Source organism: Phaethon aethereus (assembly GCF_964289735.1).
Source record: "Phaethon aethereus genome assembly, chromosome: 3".
In the NCBI taxonomy this organism is placed as follows: domain Eukaryota; kingdom Metazoa; phylum Chordata; class Aves; order Phaethontiformes; family Phaethontidae; genus Phaethon; species Phaethon aethereus.
This window is the reverse complement of record NC_138576.1, coordinates 122622819-122645589: the sequence shown is the minus strand read 5'-3', so window position 1 is coordinate 122645589 and position 22771 is coordinate 122622819. Positions and strand designations below refer to the sequence as shown.

The 22771-nt window shown below is 42.9% G+C and overlaps 1 protein-coding gene across 1 annotated transcript in view; it reads left to right on the top strand.

Annotated features, from left to right (window-relative positions):
* Positions 1–334: 334 nt before the first annotated feature.
* MACROD2 (mono-ADP ribosylhydrolase 2) overlaps positions 335–22771 on the top strand; it is a gene marked incomplete at its 5' end in the record, with an annotated part of 899733 nt that continues 877296 nt past the window's right edge. The window contains 2 exons of the mRNA XM_081997745.1: positions 335–380; positions 4904–5020. Coding sequence (XP_081853871.1) covers positions 335–380; positions 4904–5020 — 163 coding nt within the window. The remainder of the gene's footprint in view (positions 381–4903; positions 5021–22771) is intronic.

Sequence of the window (22771 nt, the reverse complement as noted above, 5' to 3'; positions counted from 1 at the left end):
CTGCCGCGCTCAGGCCCCTCCCGGCCGGTGCGTTCGCCGGGCCCGGTCCGGCGGCGGGCGGAGGAGGGGGCTGCTGAGCGGCTTCTGCAGGAGCCAACGGGCGGCGGGGAGGGGGGCGGGCGCTGCGGGGGTGTCGGGTTAGAGCGAGGCGTGACCCAGCTGACGGGCACCGTGCGGAGCCGGGCGGCGGGCGCGGAGCCGGAGCCGGCGGGGAGCAGCAGCAGCGGGCAGCGGCGCACGGCGTCGGTAGCGGTTGGCTCTGGCGCGGCGTCTCATCCACCCCCTCGTGAGCCTGGGGAACCTGCAGCTCAAAGCCGCCGCCAGCCACACCACCATGTACCCCGGCAACAAGCGGAAAAAGCTCTGGCGGGAGGAAAAAGGTATTACCGTCCTTCTCGCCGCCCGGTACCGGGCTCGGGGCCCGCTTCTCCTACCTCATGAAGGGGGGCGGTTTGCGAGGGGGGGTGTCCTGTCCCTTCAGTGCCGCCGGTACTGCCGCGCCAAAGGGTGCCCGGCCGCGCTTCCCGCCGCCCGGGGCTGAGGTGACGGGTGTGTGGGGAGGTGTTTGTGTGCTCCGTGCTCTCCGCCGGTCTCCCTGGGGTCTTCCACCTGACACACTCCCAAATTCGCGCCCACCCGGGGTCCGCCCCCCCCGCCTCTCGGCAACTGGGCCGCCGAGAGGCGGGGGGGGAGGACCCCGGGTGGGCGCGAATTTGGGAGTGTTTCACCCTCCCCCTCCCATCGACGACTAACTTTGCCTGTGAGGAGAAGGGCCCCGGGGCTGAGGGGAGCGGGAGGGGACACACACACGACGGAGCCCCTCTCCCGAGGGCTTCCCGCCCCTAAGTCACCTTGTGGAAGTATTTCAGGCCGAAAAGTTAGGCACATGCCGTCAAAACGTGTCTTTTTTTTTTTTTTTTTTTTTTCCCCTTAAGGCGTCTGTTTTCCGGGGAAAATATGGTTTATTGGTATCACTAGTGTAATGCGCTTGAGTTTAGTTTCTAGTGTTGATCGGCCGGGGTGAAATATTTGGGGTAAGGGAGCTCTCAAAGCAACACCCCCCCCCCCGAAATATCTATTATTTTTATTTTTTACCCCCACCCTGTGTAGTCTCAGTTTATCAAAATGTCAAACTCCAGGGCATGAAAACGGTGGGACAAGCGTTTTATGCAGACCTTGCTGCTTTGATACTTTATATTGCTCAGGGGGAGAGCAATGTGAAAATTAAGAGAAATCCACATAGTGGAAGTATAATATTAATGTTGGCTGGGAGGAAAGGCTTCTTCCCTAGAGTGTTTACAAAAAATCTAGAAATACACATGGAAGAGGGGAAGAAAAAACAAAAATATGCCAGCAGGTCATATTTTAAGTTTTCTTTCTTCCTTCACCACTATGACTGCATGTGCGTTTCACGTGAAGAAGGCAGAAGACTAGTTGGAAGGATAGGATTCATCCTTTTGTCTGTGGCAGAAATGAAACGCACATTTCTAAAGGAAAAATTGTTAAAACACAAATAAATTGATCTCTCTGCAGGCTAGCTGCTCCTGTCAAACTCCGCTCAAAGGAAGTGAATTTTGCTGCATACTTTTTTCTTTCAAAACTCTTACAAAGCATGTTTCTGTACTTAAGGTGAGGCAAGAAATTTCTACCATCTGTTTTAAGTGTCTGTTCTCAACAGCGAAGGTCTAGCTACATCTCAGGCATTGCCTATGTGTGATCAACTATAACTGACTTTCCCTGTGCAAGGGAAATGCTGTATGTCCTTGATGCTGTACGTTGTTACCTTCAAAAAAATGCTGCTTTTGTGCTGGGGGCAGATGGGGCAAGGTTTCTGGTAGGCTCTGGTGAGTGTTCCCGTGACTCCCGCTTGCCTCTTGCAGCTCTGCCGCTGTCTGTGTGGATTCATAGCTCGGCACGTGAACGCACACCCTCTGTAAGGAGGGTCTAGTGGAGGGGCTGGAGGGTAAGCTGGAAATCTGAGCTGTAGGCATGCTTTTGTTGTCTTCGTCAGCTGTGAGGATGGTGGTCTCCGTCAGCACAGTGATATTACTGAATGCAAACCAGAGCTCATGACTACTGGTGAGATTTTTTTTTTCTGTCCAGGGAAGCTGGATGTTTGTGAGTGCAAGCCGTCCAGAACTCTGTGTCTCTTTGCCTAGTGAGAAGGAACAGCATTTACCAGTCTTCTGCTCCAGTAACTGCTTTCCAACACCACGCTGATGCTGCTGGCCCTGGGTATTTTGAGTGAGGAGGACAGAAAATATTTCCTTGTTTATTGTTGGCATTGCTCTTCAGCTTGTAGCCCTGCGTGACTGTTCTTCCCAAGTACTTTCTTTACTACTTCTTTCCTTCCTACCCAGACCGTACTTTTGAAATAAGATCTTTTGTTAGGTCTGCAGTCTTTCTCAGCCTTTTATATTGTGAAGAACTTTCTTTCTAAAAAGGAAGAGTGCCGATTGCTAAATATTGAGTTCAAACCCACTGACAATACGCTTGCTTTTCTTAATTACTTTCTTGGTAATTAAGGGTTGGTCCACGTTCTCCCAGGGTGGATCTTGCTTGAGGACTGATGAAACAGAGGACTGGAGATGATTTAGGAGTCTTACAGCACGGGACTGGTCCGCCCGCAAACTTTCAAAAGCGCTTCAGAAAGCTATGGGCAGAAAACTGTACTTGCAGCTAAGGCTGTTGGAAGCATCTTCCAGGAGGCTTGTGTGTAATTAAAACTCAGTTTTAATTCTCACTGCTGACTCACAAGAGCAAAGTTTTTTTTTATAAAACTGTCCTATTGAGAGGAACTTGTGTTTTGAAGGCACAGAACTGGCACTGTAACCCCTTCAGCAAAAGGCAGTCAAACTTCTGCCCGTCGGTCCCTCAAACCCGACACGCGCAGACACACGCTCTCTCAGGTTTGCCTTTCTGTAGTTCTTCTAACCTGTGTGTTAAGTACTCGGTGTTTGGTAGGCTTGAAGATCAAGTAGTGGAGTCCAGTGCATATGTTGTACATAATGACGATCCTAACTGCATTAGCTTTACTTGTGCATTTGTAAATATCCAGTTAAGATAGCAAGCCTGAATCACGGGAGAGAAGTGTTTTTTGTCAAGTGAAGAAATCGGTAATACTGTCAAAAATATCAAAGTTATTTTGATAAGGGAATCTGTGCTTAAAACCTGCCTTTAGTTTTGCCAACTCTGCTGATTGCAGCCTTTCCTAAAGTTAGGAAACTTTATTTTGCAAAATAACCCCAAAACCCAGTGAAATTGATTTTTCTTTTTTTTAAGTTTGATTTTAAGAAGCAGTTTCCGTGTTCAACTCGCTTACTGCTCCTTCAATGTGAGATGAAAATGTTCTTTTCATGTCCGTCTAGTCCTTTATGCCAAAGGCAAAGAATATGGGTCTAGCCCTCCCCTACACCTCTGAAAACTCTTGAATGCTCTAAGAGCAGTTATTACTGATTAACGTGTCAAGAAAACCTGTTAGTGTGGTAATAGTAGTACAGTGCCATTGGTGAAAACAGACCCAGAACCTTGATTAGCATATGGGTGACCTGTTAAGCTCTACAGTCTGGGGTTTTTTGGGCCATCGTCCGTCCTTCCCCCCCACCTCCTTTTGTAAGGGAAAAAGCCCTGCATCTTCATCTTGTGCTGAACTAATACTAAGCACTGATGAGGTGGGGAGGGAGAAGATGATGTGGCTGCAAAAATCGAATACAGGATCTTGCTGAAGTGCCGGGTTTGTTTGCAGTGCTGGGTCGTTGGGATGTTTTTTTCTTATCTTAGAACTTAGTCCATTTACAGCAAGGTCTGAAGAAGAGTGGAGTTGGCAGTGGCTGTCATAATTGTACAACTTTTGAGGCTTTACTTTTCACTAAATGTCTGAAAAAAGACAAGGTGACTTTCTCAGGAGAAAGCAACCATCCATATGCGTTTTAGTGTAGTAACCAAATGTGTCATATTAATGCTTAAACAAAAACCTCTAAAGCTTAACCCATGCCGCTCACTTTAAACCCAGGTTCTGTTTTGCAGCACTTTAAATCCGTCAGGTGTGGTTCATGCTGGTCCTGGCCTGGTTTTTAGAAACTTGTTTAGCTGGTGGATAGCAGTGGGCTTTCCTGGTGCTTGGGGTTAAGTTCAACCAAAGTTTGTCAAACTTACTTGTACTACTCTTGGGTATCTAGCAAGTATCCTAGTATTTTCTACAGCTACTGATTTCTGGCCCAAAATGGGTAAACGCTACTGCATGTGCCTAAAGCAAATGACAGCAGTTTTCTCATACTGAAAATTACATTGTTTGCAGAACAAAAAACCCAGGCAACCAAAAATGCCTTTCTTATCACCGTAGCCATCTAGCAAGTGACATAACGTTTGCTTTAGATCCAATTCCTTTTGCAGTGTAGTAGCGCTTTGTTAATTTTGTGCCATGGTCCCTGCCTGCACTTGCTGGTGTTGGTAAACTCGTCAATTTTGATCTTCCTGACTTTTTTTTGTTTAAAGTTCTGGTTTACAAATGCAGAATGTAAGGAATAGACTTTACTACCTGAAAAGTCTCTATAAACCAGCAATTCCCTGCTTAATAAACTTGCTGTTAACTCTCTGAGCCTTGAGTTAAAGTGAGAGGAAGAAGAGGCACAGTAGCGTGGGGGGGGGGGGCAGTGTGGTCAGTGGAGAGAATGGTGGAGAGGCATTTCTTTTTGCTGAACTGGGATATCCAGAAATAGGCACATGCAGTTGTTTAAGTGCACTGCGTTTAGCTCCTATTACTTGTAACTCATTGAATCACCCATGCTTGGTTCTCCCAAATGGGATTTAATTTCATCAAGGACACTGAATTGGTCACTGCTTGGCCAATGTGCAGGAATATATGAAAGCTTGCAAAACTTTTATTTCTCTTTCCCCTAAACAGAGCGTTTGCTGAAGATGACCTTGGAAGAAAGGCGCAAAGAGTACTTAAGGGATTATGTTGCACTGAAAAATATTCCAACGTGGATGGAAGACTTAAAAAGTAAGAGCGAAAGTGATGGTAAGTAAAACAAAGGAATCTCTTTAAATGTAGACCGTTCTGTTTTCTTAGTCTGAAGCTACTTTTAGGAGGGCCAAGACTCAGAGCCCATGTTGTCACTAACAGCGGTAGTCTAACATGGGGACAAGAGCACTTTTGGGGTGGGGGGGAAATCCCCAACAAAATTCCTTAAAGCCTCGCTGGTGTGCACTAATTCAGCAAGTATGCTGACATGGAGTCATAACAACACTGATACCCTTAAGTGTGTAAAATAGTTATTCTCTACATGAGTCTTACTTTCCAGATTCTCCACCAGTCAACCATGCCTAGTGAACTCTGTGTTGGAAACTTAGTGAGCAAAGCAGAATGGAGAATCAGGGCAAAAGCGTGTTGTTCTTGTGGGAGAGTGAAAAGCAGAGGGGAATTGTGTTAAGTTGCGTTTTCTGAAAATCCCAAAACGGGAGAAGATTGCATTTGAATCCTCTCTTCAGAATAGCATTTCTTACTCATGGTCCTGCCTGCTTTCTTGGGCTGGGCAACATCAGCCTGGCTTGGATTAACTCCGCTTCTCTTAGCGTGTTATCATGGTTATGATCACTGGTAGATTTGTCTGAATACTTGCAGTGAAGGCTGACCAAAAATGAGAATCTAATTCACTTAGAGAATTCTGTACATAATTCTGTAACAGTGCCTTGTTCTTTGTCTCGTTTTCTTTCATCCACACAAGGGTGTGGAAGAAGAGGGACTCTTTCTGAGCTGGTTTCATCCTCCTTTTTTCTTTCTACGTCTTGTTATCCTACTTGGCTGAAGCTTGTGGTTTTTGAAGGGGAATCTAGCTATGAAACAAAGTGTTTCCTGCTTTTGCAGATACAGGACTAGTTTTCTGACAATTGTTATCATTAAGGGCAAATACTGGCTTGTGTGAACAGGTGTGTAGAGTAATCTTGTGTCTGCAGGTGAACATGATCTTTATGATAATACTCCAGGTGAGATGAGGCCTGGAATTAATCAGCTGTTTTTAATAAAATGGGAAAGCTGTAACACTTTTGTAGCACAATCTGGAGGAGCTGACAGATTTGCAGATGCTATTGTCATAAATAGCTAATGCTCTCCTCTACTCCTAAAAGCATCTTCAATGACTTTTGAAGTGAAAATGTGTCAGAGGTTGCTGAGCTCTTCAGTGCCCATGAATAGTTGTGTTACAACAACCCATAGACTTATTTCTCCCTTTGGAGTAGGTTTTTTCATATCTTACAATGTCAAGAAGCCTTTCCATCTAGAAAACAAAGGCTGCACAAAAATGCAAAAAAAGATTACCTGACTTCTACAAAGTTCACTTTGGAGGCCTGCAGTACATGGGAATATGCAGTCTATGCTGTAGTTGAACTGGGAGCCTCTTGATCCTTCCTAGCCTAAACGATGATTTTTATTCTAACTGCTCTCAGTTTCTGTATAACGTGCTAAAATTCACAGGTCTTGTATTACTGGAGCTGCTGAACGTGACAAGGTGTGGATTTACGTTGTGATTGCTGTTACAGTTCACATAAGCAAAATGTCAGTGTCTAATACGTGGGTGTTGAATCATTGCAGGGGTGAACGTAGCTTCTTGTAGCTGCTCTCGCGTTCTTTCTGTTAGTACCCAGTACACTGCAAAAAGCGCTGGAAGGCAAAAGTTGTGCTGAAACACTTTCTTCTGCGCTGCTTGAGGCTTTTGTTATACTCTACATTTGGGAGAAAATATCCATAGCCACTTAGCCACAGCTTTCTTTGATGTGTTTATTGTAAATAAGCCATGTGGAATAGTGAACTTCTAGAAGGTTAGATTGCTTTTCAACTGATCAGTGTAACTAAAAGATTTATATTAATGTGATTGTTACTGCATCTGTTTCAAACTTTATTTCCCTTAAATATTGGCCCCACTCTGAATGTGAGTGTGTAAGAATTGTCTTTCTGAGTGGAAATACTGAAACACGAGAATTTAAGTCTTTTTGCTGATGAGGACTTCTGCTCCATATACTGGGATGTACAAAGCGCAACTGGTACAACCTAAATGAGACTCTGGAGAGAGCAAGTGAAGCCCCAGGTATGATGAAATTGGTGATGACTTGTCAATGCCGTGCCCAAGTCCTGATAGTTTTTTCAAGTGAAAGGCTACTTCTTGCAGTGACAAACTGAAGAGGTCTGAAGGTGGTGGTGGTGGGAAATCATCTGTATGCTTGATAAGCCAAAACAGCAACTGATGGGGAACGTGGAAAAACTTCTCTACCACTTACTTCTAACGCTGTATACAGTGAAAAAATGACAGATTGATTAGTGAAGTGTGGAGTGGCTGTTCAAGAAGAGTGATGAGGAGAAATCAAGGAAGGAACCAAGAACAAATAAACTGAAGGAGGTGCAATCAGTCAGCTGCTGGAGTGAGAAGCTGTAGGAGAAAAGGAGAACATCTGGGCTGGCAGCAGTCCCTGTAGATACTCACCTAGAAATTAAGGGTGTTCAGTACTGCAGAAATTTTTGTACTGACTGTTAGGAAAAATTGGTTGAACAATACAAAAGCTTTATGGTACCCCTTTTTAAATGCGAGTGACTCACTGGAGGCTGTTAGGAGATTGCAGTTAAGCACACATTTTTGATATATGGAAGTTTAACAGAAGATTATGGAAGAGTCTCTGTGTGGAACTGCTGAAACTGAAATGACCTAGAAGCTTCATGTTGGGAAGGAACCAGCCTGACTGCCATCATACTTCTGCATGCTCTTTATTGACAAGTTTGGAGAACGTATCTTCGTTTGTGGCAGAAAGTGTTTCTTTTCCGCCCTTTGGTGTGAAATGGTGTTCAGAACTAAATTCTGAAGAAAATCAGTAAAGCTTGGAATAAATTGATGTTAAGGTAAATTTTAGGAAGGCTGAAGTCTTTATAACAGAGGGATGTGTAATAATGTAAAGGGGCTTCTGGGCAGTGAAGTTAGGGAATTCTGAATGGCGGCTGGCAAGGGCTTTGTGGTTTGTTTTTAAAGCAGCAAAGGTGTTTGAACACATTTGAAGTTGAAAGCAGCTGTGTATAACTTTTATCTTTGTTTTAGTCACAGAAGAGCGAAGCAAAAACCTACAATTTTTGCAAGTGTCCTTGTATGGACGTGACTAGCCATAAGAAATTAAGCGGGTGTATGTTTTGGCATGGAATTTGGTCAGTATTTCTGATACTTCTTGATTTTTTTTCTTTGAGGGGTGGGCACAATGTGGAATACAGGGACCAAGCCTGGTGCCCACTGCTCAGAACTGCAGGAAGTAAGCTGCAGTGGGCACGTGCATTTCCAGAAGGACTACGTTGTCAGCGCCTGGGTTTTGGTGTACGACTTGCCGGGCTGCACAAGTGGACCTTAGAGATCAAGTATCATAACATTGTCCCTTTTCCTTCCACAGCTGTTATTGACAAGTGGTCCTCTTTAATGTCAGAGGGAATGGTAGGAACTGAAGAAAATTCTTATTCTTGAAGTAGTTCTGTAAATGTAAGCTTGCTTTGTTTTAACCCCATTTACTAAGGAAATGAGGAACTGTCCACTTTGGGAATGAAGAATGAGCCTGTCATCCAGGGCTGGATAGTACATAGATACTGTAATCTATCGTTCCTCCCACTTCTTAGCCTTCAGCTACACCGAAGGCAGACACATCTCATCTGCTCTGTTACTTTGAAGTAGAGTTCCTTCCTGACAACATGTGAATAATGGACTTGTTTTCTGAAGCTCTGGAATTTGTATACCTTTATTTCCATGCTGTTGATTATATACCACTTTATGCTAGCCCCTCATCTTGTACAGCAATGCTAACTAATGTTTTCTGATGCTTGCTGAATAAAATGTCGCCGTGTAGATGAATAACTGGAGTGTTTTTTTGACGTTAAATACATACATTAGCTTTATCTTGGGTACACAAGATTATTCCCAAAGATGTCTTTACTCTTTAGTGGGGAATGTGAGAAATTACTTCAAAAAACTTTTTCTTGAAAGCTTTTTGAAAAATCAGGGTATTGGGAATTCTGTTGTCGCTGAGTTTTGTGTGTCTCTGGTAGAAAAATGTTTTGTTGCATTGATGGGATAATTCAGAAAATGGAATAAATTACACAGTTTAACTCCAGGCAGCTGACAGTCCTGCTGACTCTCACAGCCTCTGGGATTCATTGCTATAGCAGCAGTGCCAAGAAGACGACAAATTTGGGTGATGGTTTAAAGGTCTTTGCTAATGGTAAGAACTATTTTTGATTGGATGAAGTTAAAATGGAAGGGCACATTAACTGAGTTTTTTTTATTGTTATTTAAGATTAAATGACGTGAAGGGTCTACAGTCCTTTTTTTACACAACTCTTGAAGTATGTTTAGATGTTTTGGCAGCCTCTGGATTTTCTTAATCTGCCATATTTTTAGAAAATTATATTGTTCAAACTGTATTAAAATTAATCTACTTTAACACTGAGGGTTTTATGTATAATAGGAAGGTTTGGGTTTAATAGAAGCGTCTTTGTATTGTGAATCTGTAGCTTTCTAAATACTCACAGTGAGTTGACACAAGATTATAGAGACAAAATGTCTAGATGAGCCACTCAAAATGCTTCATGCTGAAAAGAAAGTGTGTGGTAATACTGAGCTCCGTTGACCAGCATTTTTTGAGGCGGTTAACTAAGCACAGGTAATACTGGGTTCTTCAGAGCATCTCCGTGTCGCCCTGTTTGATGTGAATATCTGTCCATGCGGGAACCTGGAATCAAGGTGACGATCATCAAACAGCTTTTGGAAAGTAATGCCCCTGCTAAGCTGCAGTGGAATTCAGACAGATGTCTGCAAGCGAGAAATAGCATCTCTCTAAACCACTCATTTTCAGTGAGTTATACAGAAAAAGAAATTATGTTCTGCTAGAACATTAGGATTGTCAAAAGTTGCCTGAGAATCGATGAGGTCTGTCTGTAACAGCTACGTGAAACCAGTACGCTCCAAGACCACCTTTCCATCCCAACAAGTCCGTTAGCTCGCATTCTTTTTTTCTTATAGTGACTTTAACAACTGTCTTTAGAACAGATTTCTAGCTGAGTGATATGGGTGACAGTAAATTGACACATCTTTGCTCAGTGTGTTGCTTGATATCTGCCAGTCAGTGAAAACAGTGCTTTTGCTACTGAAACTCTTCGGTTAAGTTCACAATACAGCAGTTTCTCAGCTGAGTTCACGTAGAAAATGGCAATAATTTGCGTACCACAGTTCAGGATCTCCCGCTGATAGCTGTGGCCTTGAATGCGAGTTCCAGCTTTGCTTAAACTCATGCTGTATTTGTTTTTGTCCTTGCTTTTCGTATGTTGGCCTGCCGCTCTGTTACTCGTGCTAAACGCTTTATCAGAAGGTCTCTTGCGGACCAGTGTGTTTAAGGCTAGAGCGTGGTGTCATCTGGATGCATGTGGCGATCGCTGCTTATTAATGGCTGTGTATAATAGACGGGGGACCTCCGCTAAAAGACTGATGTCAGCGGCTCCTGCGAGTTGTGCGACGAGCGTGGCGATGAGGTACTCCGAGTGCTTAGGAGGTGACGCGCTGCTCGTGTGGGTGGCCGTCTGCCTGTTGACCGTCCGCCTTACGCCTGCCTCAAGGAAGCAGCGAAGGCACCGGAGTGCCAAAAGCAGCAAACTTAAGTTTGCGGATCGCTAGCCTCTTCTAAAGGCGTCCGGGAGCCTGCGTGCTCATGGCGTAACGTGGGGTGGCTTTAAAGCGGAGTCTCGAAGGCTGCTGGGGCACCGGGGAGTAACCGGAGCCCTGTGTGCGCTGCTTCCCCCAGGCTCTTGGCTGCCCTTTGGGGATGTGTCCTTGAACAGATGTGAAGCTGCAGAGTGGCACGAATCTGACCGTGGGATTTACTGACCCCGCGTGCCTTTCTGTCTTCCTAAACACGCGCCTCGGCTCTTCTTTTCCAGAGATAGCCTCGCACAGCACCGAGGTGGGAAAAACTCTCGGTGTAAACTGGGAAGTACCCTGGCTGGGGGGAGTGTTTTTAGAGGCAAGTATCGCTATCTAGTTAGCGATATCCCCGAAACAAGTGGATAAATCAGTGTTTGCTATGGAGGGGGAGGGAAAACTACAGCAAACAAAAAGAAGCGATATGTATTCAATTGACCTTGTAATTCCCTGGTGAGCTGCATGCATATGACCTGTATTGGATGGTTTAAATGTCAAAGAGATGACGCTTGTGTTACAATTTTCTTTAAAGTGTTTTTGGGGGGGAAATAAAAATGTTACTTTCAGCAAGTGTGAGATATGATTATTAAAAAGCAAAAAAAACCAGCTCTTTATATAGATTAAGAACACATAATGCAGTGTGGCTAATCCTCTCTCTAAGGAAGTAAATAATTTGTCTTTGTTATTAAGATGATGACTTCTTTTTAAGATGCTGTTCCTTTTTTTTTTTTTTTAACAAGTTAACTTCCATACAGCGTAAAGCTTATGTGGGTCTTTGATAGAGTTACCATTTTGTGGCCCTTCTGCATGCAGCTGAGGGCACCCTCTCATCTCCAGTGGCAGCCAGCTCCTTGAGGGGCAAGAGTTAACTGTAGGAAAGGAAGGTGCTCTCAGCAATAAATTGGTATCCTCACTGGAGCTCTGCAAGCTCTCAGCGCATTTTGGAGAGTAACAGTAGGTGGAGAGGCAGAGGGAAGTTAAGCACGTCTTTACCGGAAAGAAAATTTCTAGTGTTTAAGTGCTGGTGACAGGAGTCTTGACCAGATTAATAACTCCCAAGCTTGTCCTATGTGATATGAGAAGCCATTCTTTTTTTTTTTTTGTAGTTACTGAACATCACTGTAGACTGAAATTCTGTACTTGAGGCCCCTAAGGAAGTACTAACTGGAGTTAGAAAGTTCAGATGAGGCAGTGTGCTGCCAGCTGGTAGGCTCATTCAGACTGCGAGGAGAGATAGCTTTAGCAGCAGTGATGCTGTATGTAAGCCAGTATGTTCTGCTCCTCCGAAAACGCTGAGGAAAAATGTAGGGTTTCTCAAGTTCCAGCCTGGAGTTTTTCAGTGGCTGACTTGTCTTCGTGTTCACGACTAGTAAGGGAAAGAAGAGTAGTAACTTTTTGAGTGAGGTACTTGTCTCCTGCGTATGTTAAACTAATAGGTTATGCATCTTGGTTTCCAGTAATTTGTGTTTATGTATATGTCTGTCTTTTCTCATTTGATTAATTTTTTTTTCCCCTCCCATTTTTTATATAAAGGATGAGCTCTTTTTGAGCATGGGGAATTGCAAGATCAAATCCCCAAATTAATTTCCTGCTCTACAAAGACCATTTCAGTAAGGCGTCTAGTTTTGCTCCGTATGGTAGCTTGGCTAAAGCCCTAATCTATAATTGATGATGGATTGTGGCATATGTCTTCACAGCCTTTTGCAGACAGATGTGAGCCAATGTGCCAGCCTGACTAGAAGCTGTGTGTCTATGATTAGGTTGAGGCCAAGATCAAGCTGTTGAAAGCTGTACCCTTGTCATGGTTTACTAGAGTAAACCTGTTGCCCTGTTGACTGGCTATATGACTTTGGGATATCTTAAATTTGAATGTAGGTGGAAAAAGCTGATCTCTTCCTGCACAAGACTGGGAGCCTCTTTTGATAAGTCAGTAAAAGAGACTGGTATGGCTTGTCTTAATTCACTGTAACTTCAATGTGACAGACATTTATGAAGGTGCTGAAGTAGTGCTTCAACTAGGATTTGCTGCCTGGGGCTGATAATAGTGATCACACGGGGTAGGCCTGTCCACTGGTGCTCTCTGGATGTGGGAGGCTTGCATCAAGTCTGAAAGCTAACCACCATGTAAGGGTACTGGTTTACCTCCCTTGGTAAGATAGTGGGGCCATTGATGCAGTTTAAGCTCATTGAGCTCTCTCTTTGGATCATGTTAACCAACTCTCATGCATAACTGTGTTTGCTTCGTGCACAATTACACACTTGATTACACGTGTGTTAAAAACCCAATCATTGGAAACCAGATAAGCTTGGTTTCCCTTTTTCTGTTCACTAGAGCCGAACTGCTCACCACGTAGAAACGTCTCTAACAAGCCAACTAACGTCCGAGTAAGTTGTTGTAGTACTTCCTGTGCGAAGTGATATGTGGCTTTCTCTGTCAGAGGGCATCTAGCTGGTGTGCTGTTGGAAAGCCCAGCTGGCAGAGAATTTCTTAGCCCTGAAGGAAATGCTGCATACAAACGTGTTTGTTAAGATGTACAGAAAATGCTCTTCTGTGCTGGAAAGAAGGCCTGACAATCTAGTTTAAATGTAAACTTCTATTTTGCACAGCTTTAAAAACCATTGAAATTTCAATTTCGTGTGTGGCCCCATTCCACTATGAAATAATTTTTATTTTAATGGGAGGAGGGGGAAGCATAATGTTTGTGCACAGAAAAGGTGCTGAGACTTGCGGCTGTTGTGTGATGACTTGGCATGTTTGCAGAAGTGTGTGTCACAAAGACCTTTACCAAAGTTTCCAACTGTTTTTTTGTGGACAGGATGCTATGGAATGCACATCTTGCAAAATTAAACCTCTCAGCCTTGTGCTGGTATAGCCAACACTTTTGTTTCTGAAAGTGTAAATAGTTCTCTACGTGCACCTTTGCACTAATAACATCTCCAGGAGTTCATGATCAAACACTTGAGTTAGAAAAGACTGTTCTATGGTTTACCAAGAGGATTCTATCCAAAAGACTTGGTACATCTCTAATGCGGATATGAAGAAAGTGTAGAACTAGTTGCACCATCTGTCTTGCTTGAAAACGTTTTTCTGCCTTATCTGGCCCTTTGCTTTTTTACTGAGGCTTTTTTATGCAGATATAGGCCTTTTTCATTGTCTCTCTGGTACTGGTGGTTAGTCTGTAAAGGTGTTGCAAGTTACTTGTTTTTTCATTTGGTCACAAATATGACTTGTAGTTGAAGTTCATCCTGCCTTGGATTTATTGCTGTATGCTTAATGCCATCTTTTCTGTGTGAATAAGGTACTCTTTAAAAAAGACACAGCTCTCCTGCAAACATACTGTGTGTTGTTGCAGTGTTGTCCTTTTGTGGGAATACTTAATGAATCTACATCAGCTGAAAGCAAACCTCAGGCTTTATGTAAGTGTCACTGAGGGTATGGATCAGTTATACTTAAAGGAAGAGTAGAGTTCCATTTCTTCTTTTCCCCTCTTTCTGCATTGTTACTGGAGTTCTTACAAGGGAAGGTTTGTAAGTGTATTGCAACTAACTGAATCCAGACAGGATAGGTGGTGCTCACCAACATATGCTTATATTGACTTAAGGGCTTTGAGGTTTGGTGTGTCTCTTATTTCCAGGTAGAAAACCAAGGTAGAGCTAAATCTTTCTACTAACTGCTAATGAGTTTGTAATCACTTGTGAGTTTGTATTCCTTTCTATTTTGCAAGTCCTTAAAGTAACGAACTATGACTTGCAGCACTAATGGGTCTTGGTAGAGTCCTCTTCAAATATTGAAGATTTCCGTCTGTACCTTGCTGTTTGGATTGAAGCCCTATTGTTTCTTAGGGTAGCAAATGACATGTATCTTGGTGAGTAGGGAAGGGGGAATGCCGCAAGGTAAGCGCTACCCACCAAGCCTAATGTCTTCATGGGGAAAACATTGTCTTTTGTACTTGCACAAAAACTTACCTGTCTCTCTTCTGGTACTAGAAGACTAAAATTTCTGCTCCTCCCATCAGGTAAGTGGTTGTCACTATGTCTCATGCAGACAGGTTCTTGAATGACAATGCCATGAAATATTTGCTGACGGTTTTGCAGAAGTTTCGTAGTTTGCTGGTAGTAACTTCTTATTTCCAAGCTCCACACTAAGTCCGACAACAGGCTGTAGTGCTCAACTAGAGAAGCTGTTGCTTAGCAATGGTGTAGGGAATTAAAAAAACAGAGAATGTAGAGTAAAAATTACTTACTGCTTAGTAAGCTACTGAATTTGTCACTTCTCACTATAAACTTATTTTAATTCTGCTTGTTGGTGTATGTGCTGTGCACACCTATTCAAGCACTTAGTAAATAAAATAGATGCTGCTGAAGACTGAAAACCTGGTTACTCATGAAGAGGCATTCTTTTTCTGGCCAGATTCTAAATCTGAGTGAAGGAACACTGGCTGCTTGTAATGTAAGTCTTGGATGAAGGCTCATACTTATCCCAGGAGGTGCTGGATTGATTTGAACATACCAGGAGTAGTTGTTTGAATGCTGTGATATTACCGAGACACAACTCTTGCAGTAAAGGCAATTTGCTTTGTCTTTGAAGGAATCTAGTGAAGTAGCATCTTTCAGCTTTACAGAAAAGTATCAACATATGTCTGTGAGGCAAGGAACAGTTGTCAAAAAGAGTATAGTATGTTTTTCTTCTCTGTTTTTGAATTTCCATTGTTAATTAAAAGCTCTCTGTAGTAGAGGGGGGTTATAAAGTAGGAATTGAGTCAGATATGTTGCAGCATAGTTCTTGCCACCACGTGATCTTGGTGAACCATTTAACATGCTTCAGCACAACACATGCTGCTCCTGTTCTGGAAGAAGGATCTGTGTATCAAAATTGTTGCTGTCCCTCAGACTGAGGTACTGATAACCAGGCTTGGGCAAGAACTTAGTAAATACGCTATCCAACAGCATTTTTATTCCAGTATATAGTCATGAAGTCATGAATTGCTCTGCAGGCTCACATTAAAAAAAATAACCACAACTAAACAAGACAGTGATGGAATGTGTTTCTTTAAATACACAGAACAGAGCTCCTTCTGGGTCACGGCTAAACCAGCAGCCGTTCTGATGGACCCTCAATCATGAAAACTGAAGCCAGGAGAAGCAAGTGCAGCAACCATAGCAGCTGGATGCTGACTCTGAGTAAACACAAATACCCTAGGGCCTCAGCCTACTTACGTCATGTCTTCACTGTCACTGTGCATGCCACTGAAGTGAGAAGACATTGATTTACGAATTGACAATTGCTTGTCCCTGTAGACGAGGTTGTATCACAAATAAGTACTGAGAATATATTCCTTTTCCTTTCTCTTTGTTATTACGGTGTTCTCAAACTTTGGGCTTCTGTACTCTTGCAGTCCATACCTAGTCTTCCCGCATTTTAAAAAAACTTCAGAAAAAAGGCAAGCTTCTCCATTCTCTCTCCTTCCTCTGCTCCCAGACTTAAAGGGTTTTTTGCCTCTCAGTTTTGTTTTTGGGGGACATACAGAGCTGTGTGGGATAGGCTAAGGCAGAAGTTGGAACATAACACTCGAAGGACTATGCAAGAACTTTGTAATACAAGAATAACTGGATTTTGCATGAGCATTGCGTGCATTGTTAGGACTGACTGGCTATTTTTTGTGATTTTCATGGTATACCACTCTTTCTCTCTTTAATGTGTAACATAGTCCACAATGGCTCCAATTCAATCACGTGGCTGAAAAGTTGAGTCTCGTATTTATATCCCTGTTTGTGGGCTGCTGATAGCCATATCACTACATTTAACTTGCACCAAGCGAGTTAGTTCTGGGCTTTTTGCAGTAGCTTTAGAGTGGTGTGTTATAGCACTGTTGAACTCAATTACAGTGTAGTTAGCTGAATGTGGGCTTCTCAGTTAACCAGTGGACATCAGGTGATGCTCACGTCCTCAGATGGGGGTATTTCATACCTCCTGAAAAACCTAGAATGGGAGATACCATAACCTCCTGACCTGAAAGATGGGGCAGAGTGCATCCTCAGCAAATTTGTGAGTGGTACAAAACTGGGAAGTATAGTTGATGCACCACATGAGCCACAAAGATGATTAAGGGACTGGAGCATCAATTCTCTGAGGAGAGGCTGAGAGAGCTGGGGTTTAGCCTGAAGAAAAGACGCTCCAGCTGGGATCTGATCAATATTTATAAACATATGATGGAAGGGTGCGAAGAACATGGCTCCAGACTCTTCTCAGCAGTGCACAGTGACAGGACACGAGGCAATGGGCACAAGCTGAAACAGGAAATTCTTTCTGAGCCTAAGAAAACACGTACTTACTGTGAGAGCAGCTGAACACTGAAACAGGTTGCTCAGAGGTTGTGGAGTCTCAGTCTTTGGAGATACTCAAAATCCAGCTGGGACAAGGTCCCGGGCAGCTTGCTCTGGGTGACCCTGCTTTAAGCAGGGAGGTTGGACTTGATGATCTCCGAACCCACTCAGCCTCATCCCTTCTGTGATTCGTGGTGTCTGTAACCCTCATAAGCTTCATACTTGGCTATAGTTCTTGGCTGATCCAATTATGCCATTTTATAATTAGCTGAAACAGAGCATATTGGCAGAGTGTGCAGCCAGGGAGAAGGTGTTGGTGTTCATCATCGAGTGCCTTTGACTTGCATGTTGTTCTGCGTTTTTGGCTAGGTAGAAAGTGATTTGTCTGCAACAGATGTTTCTTCCTTGTGCTCGGGTTCTGATCTCGTTTAAGTCCAAGAAGTGATAGAGCAAATCTATACTACAAATCTGAAGTACTAGAGTGCATCTGTGAATGCTTTCCCCCTGGTGATGGAACATATGGAAATAATGCTTATCTTGATTTAGATAAGCAATTGCCTTTCCTGTACAATCATCCACAGTTAGTAGGAGTAGAAGCAGGCACGTAATGTGACAGATCTTACAATCTGTCTTTTCTAACGCTTCGTAAGACTATGCAGAAACAAATGGAATGGAAAGCTGTGTTAATGTGAGGTTAGTAATTGCTAATAGTTTATCATTTTTAATCTGTACAAGACACTTGTAAAAACAAAGCACTAAAAAAAAAAAAGGCGCTGAAGGGAAGAGTGCACAGAGTTATGTAGCAGAACGGTTGCTGTACCTTTCCCTGTGGTCAGATGCACTCTTGAACTCCCTTGTTTTTTCATCAGCCCAAGACAAGTAGAGCAATGTCCCAATCCAGACTTTTGCTGAGGATTCTCCTAGGAGTGGAAGGGCTGGCTCTTGTCTGGGGTAGGTGTTGGCACTCTTGTCCCTTGCTCAGGTTCTTTTCCCAGAGCTTTTTCCAGATGGTGTTACAGACTGCTGTTGGAGAAGCCTTCCTTGTGGGGATACATGTTTCTACTAGTAGCTCCCGTAGCAGGCATGAGAAGTGGGCAGACTTATTATTTATTTTTAACTTGGAATTAATTTGCTTCCCTTAGCTGTGAATTCTAAAGCTGACTGTAAATGATCAAACTCTCCCATTTTCAGCTTTGTTTCGTGCAGTTCAGTCTGCTACTCTAGTTTTTATGAACTAGAGGGGGAAAAAAACCTGACTTGTTTAACCAAGTCTCATTTTAATACCGCAAGTCTGTGAGCCTAGCTGCCATAAATACTTTTCACTTGCACTTTGATTTCTTCTCTTATCTGCTTTTGTTCGTGGAGTGCCAAGAGCCTTTTTTTTTTTTTTTTCCATAGGTATTGCTTTATACTATGGGGTTTTAGTAGCTATTTTTACTGCTTTGTGTGTGCTCTACTCTTTAATTATCAAATAGTTTTAAAATAAAAATGTGTTTTTAACAGAAGCTCTTCCAGCTGTAGGTTTTTCTCCTCCCTTTGGTTGTAAGCTCTTTGGTATTGCTGTAGGGATTTCAATAATTGGATGTCTGAGACCTGTTTCAAAAATTAAGATACTTTAAAATGTACTAGACTTAAAAATTCTGGATGTTTTAGTGGTGACTGAGTTTCACAGTTCATTTTACAATGGTGTTAGGTTTGAGCTGTACCAGCAGAGCAGATTCATGCCCTTTATAGGGACTCCCTCTAGTGAGCTGTTCTGAAAGTCCTTTTTCCTTCTAATTCTAAAGAACTTCACGTGTTTTCTTTCCAAGTGCAGTTTTTGTTCACTAAATCTAATGTGTTATTCTGCACATGCATAAGATGGAAGGGTCCTTCTCCTTTGATGCGAGCTAGAAGGAATTGTAGCTGAGGGATAGGACTGCCTATTTGCTGTACTTGGCATTAAGACCTCAACTGATGAAATTCATCATACTTCAAGAAAGATGTGCCTAGAAAAAAAAAAAAGCTCAGAGGCATTGGGTGCATGATTGAAAGCCCAAAGGATGTGACATAGGAGGAAAAAGCTGAAGGACGTTGGTTTGGGTAGACAGAGGGATGGAAGATGATGGAGTGGATCTGGAGGGAAAGATGGTGGTGGGACAAAAATTTTCAACTGGTTTCTGTTGAAGATTTTCAACTCTAATATATTCCTGAGCCTGGGGGGAGATGGGGGGAAAGGAGGACCTAGACCACTTGTGGGTGGGGGGTTTTTTGTTTCTGTGTTTTTTGTTTGGTTTTTTTTTTTTTATTTAAAGACACACTGTTGTGTGTCTTTAAAAACAGGCTAAACAAAACAGGTTTTTGGGAAGGATGTCACAGGATCAACTCCGTCCTTTGTACATGTGGGTATACAGATGATTTAATGACTGTTGCCTTTGCTCTCTGATAGCTGCCACAGTAAGCTTGTTCGCAATACTAAAGTTTAAAAAAAAAAGCTGTCTATTTTTGCTTTATTTCTGTATTTGGTATTTTCTTCAGTATATCACTACCTTTCTGTAACAGATGTTGTTTCTTGATGATTTTTTTTTTTTTCCTCCTGTCAAAGTCACCGCAGAGAAGGGATGGATAAGATCTGGCTTAGGGCTAGTTAGGCAGAGGAGGAAAGTTTGAGAATTATTTAGGTCAGATAACTGGCAGAAAGGCTGAGTAGGCACATGAGGAAAAACCTCAAAACTTAGTCTTATGAACTGCTTCCATGCTGGGCGTTCCCTTAGGCTTCTGTTAGGTCCTCACCTGCTTGTGAATATGCAGATTTTTGTCGTGCTTGTGGGGTTGCTTTACATCTCAGTGTCTCACTTTTCAAATTTAATTTCATTTCTTTCCAATGAATAGACTTGAACAGACTCTAGTTATGCCAACGGTCATTTGACAGTGGAGTTTCTATTGTGTGATGTGAGTGGAAATTAGAAAGGCATTTCAAAAGCTTGTGAATATTCCATTTACCCTCCTCCTTAATAGTTTTCTTTATGTCAGTTAGTTCTTTGAATTCATCTGAACCTGAAAGCTCTAAATGGTTCTGAAATCTACCTGCATGGGAGATGGTTTCTTTGCTGATGCTTTCAGTCCAAGGTCTTGAATTAAGTAGCGCCCTTTATTCCAGAGGCAGGCTGGCATTCATCGGTCCTGGGAAGTCATCAGGGATGAAGGCTCTGGGATTGCACTGTCTCAGAAATCGGCTAGCCAGACTTTCAGTGAACGTACCTTGTAAAATTCACATTAAACTAAACGGAAAAGGGTTTATTTGCTTTTGTCATGCACACACTATTGTAATGAAATAGGTGAAATGTTGATGTGCTGAAACTGCAGTTTGAGTCCATTTGTAATCCTTACCATTCACACAACGTATGTAACTGGGTAAATTCTGAGATTAAGGAAGGAAAATGAGTAACAAAATTGACCTGGGGGAGATAGCGAACGAGGTGGTCAAAGTAATGCTGGTTATCACTGCTTTATGAGAGCTCACCTTGCCTAACTTTTTTTAGGAGCACCTCCCAGTTAGCCTCTAGTCTTACTTTCTCAGTGGAGATGGACATGGGTTACAGGTGGGTGCAAAGTCTTACTCTGGAGGAAGGGAAGCCCCAGAAGCAGTCTCCCTGGGGGGTATGCAAGGATAAAACCCCAAATAAAGCAGAAGCTATTGCTCATATGATGCCACAATCCTATTTCAACAGCTATTTTAGCATTTTAGTCACCATGGCTTGATTAAAACTGGTGATCTGAAGGTGTCCAGGCTTCTTGTGCACGTGCTCGCTACGTGTTTGCCTTTGCTTGTGAGCCAGGAGAGCTGTGGTGATGGAGGACATGGGAGCAGTTCTTCCAGCAAGGAAGGAGCTTTGCTTCCAAGGCGGTCTTCAGCTGGGTGATCTTTAATCTTCTACCGCCTCGTAAATTTTACTGTAGCTATCCTGGGATTCCTGTGGAGGTACTTCAGAAAATTCAGTCTGATTCTGCTTGCAGCTTTGTCCTGAAAACTTCTCATATTTGCACCCACAGACAAACAAAACATTTTCTTATCTTGGAGTCGGTGATGTTTCCATCTAAAACTGGGACGGACTTTGTCGTAGCCTTGCTGTAGCGTGGGTTTAGTTGGTGGGTTGTGGTCAGCACCACAGTCCAGTTGGTAGTGTGGCCAGCAGGAGTAGGGAAGTGATTGTGCCCCTGTACTTGGCACTGGTGAGGCCGCACCTTGAATCCTGTGTTCAGTTTTGGGCCCCTCACTACAAGAAGGACATTGAGTTGCTGGAACATGTCCAGAGAAAGGCAACCAAGGTGGTGAGGGGTCTGGAGCAGAAGTCTTATGAGGAGCGGCTGAGGGAACTGGGGTTGTTTAGTCTGGAGAAAAGAAGGCTGAGAGGAGACCTTATCGCTCTCTACAACTACCTGAAAGGGGGTTGTTGGTCTCTTCTCCCAAGTAACTAGCAATAGGACGAGAGGAAATGGCCTCAAGTTGTGCCAGGGAAGGTTTAGATTGGATATTGGGAAAAATTTCTTTACCGAGAGCATGACCAACATTGGAACAGGCTGCCCAGGGAGGTGGTGGAGTCACCATCACTAGAAGTGTTCAAAAAAACATGTAGATGTGGCACTTCAGGATATGGTTTAGCGGGCACGGTCCTGTTGGGTTGATGGTTGGACTTGATGATCTTAAAGGTCTTTTCCAACCCTAATGATTCTGTGATTCTGTGGGGTTTTTTGGTTTTGTTTTTAGGACTGGAATATATATGAATTTTTCTGGCTTTCCAACTGTTCTGCCCTTAAGGTGCATTCTGGACAACCAGTGTGGAGATGCTCGAATGTTTGATTTGCTTGGCCAGCAGGCTTTCTCACCTCTAAAAACTTATGCCTTTGAGTCTGGGGACTCAACTCCTGTGTTGTATCTTACATTGAAGAGTAGGTTACATAGCAGCCGCTTGAGAGGATTTATTTCTTGAGTATGTGTGTAAAGCTGTTTCATTAATGAGAGCAAGAAATATTCTCATTATGCTACAAGTGCAAGTTCAATCTGTTGCTGCTAGCATTTTTATTAATGCACTAGTATGTACACATGGTGTGCCTCCTTTGCGAAATACACAATGCCCTGGAATTACTGGTTTGTCCTTGCTGAGTTATGGTACCATGAATTACGGGATAATACCTACAGCATTTGACTTTCTTGGGTGTATTTGAGGACTTGCCATACTTATTCACAGATCTGAGATTCATCATTACCTTGGGAAGAGACCTTGAAGCAAATGATTGTGTTTTTTTTTTTTTTTTTTAATCTGAGAAGCAGACGAAAATGTGTGGTGAAGGAAGAGATGTGAGACAAAGATGAGAAGTGAGTTATTTGTAACGGCCAGGAATGACTTCACAGTCCCTGCCAAGATGACTAAATTGATTACAGGAGAAGAAAATATCCTAAATCAGATATCAGTTTTGACTTTGTTAGGAAATGTTGTCTACCAGCCCCAGAGATCTTAACAGATGGCAAAATAAAAACAGTCGTCTCTCCTACAACTATTTGTATGATATTGGGATTACTTTTGTAATCAGCAGCATATTAGTAGACTTGTTGAGTGTCTTTGCGAACAAGACTTGGCTTTCCATGGCTTCCATCAGTGTTGAGCATCCTTCTGTAACACCCAGAATGAAGGAAAGTAAGCACAAGCTCAAATCCTCTGTTAAATCAGACTTTTATTGAAAGAAATGAGGGTAATCTA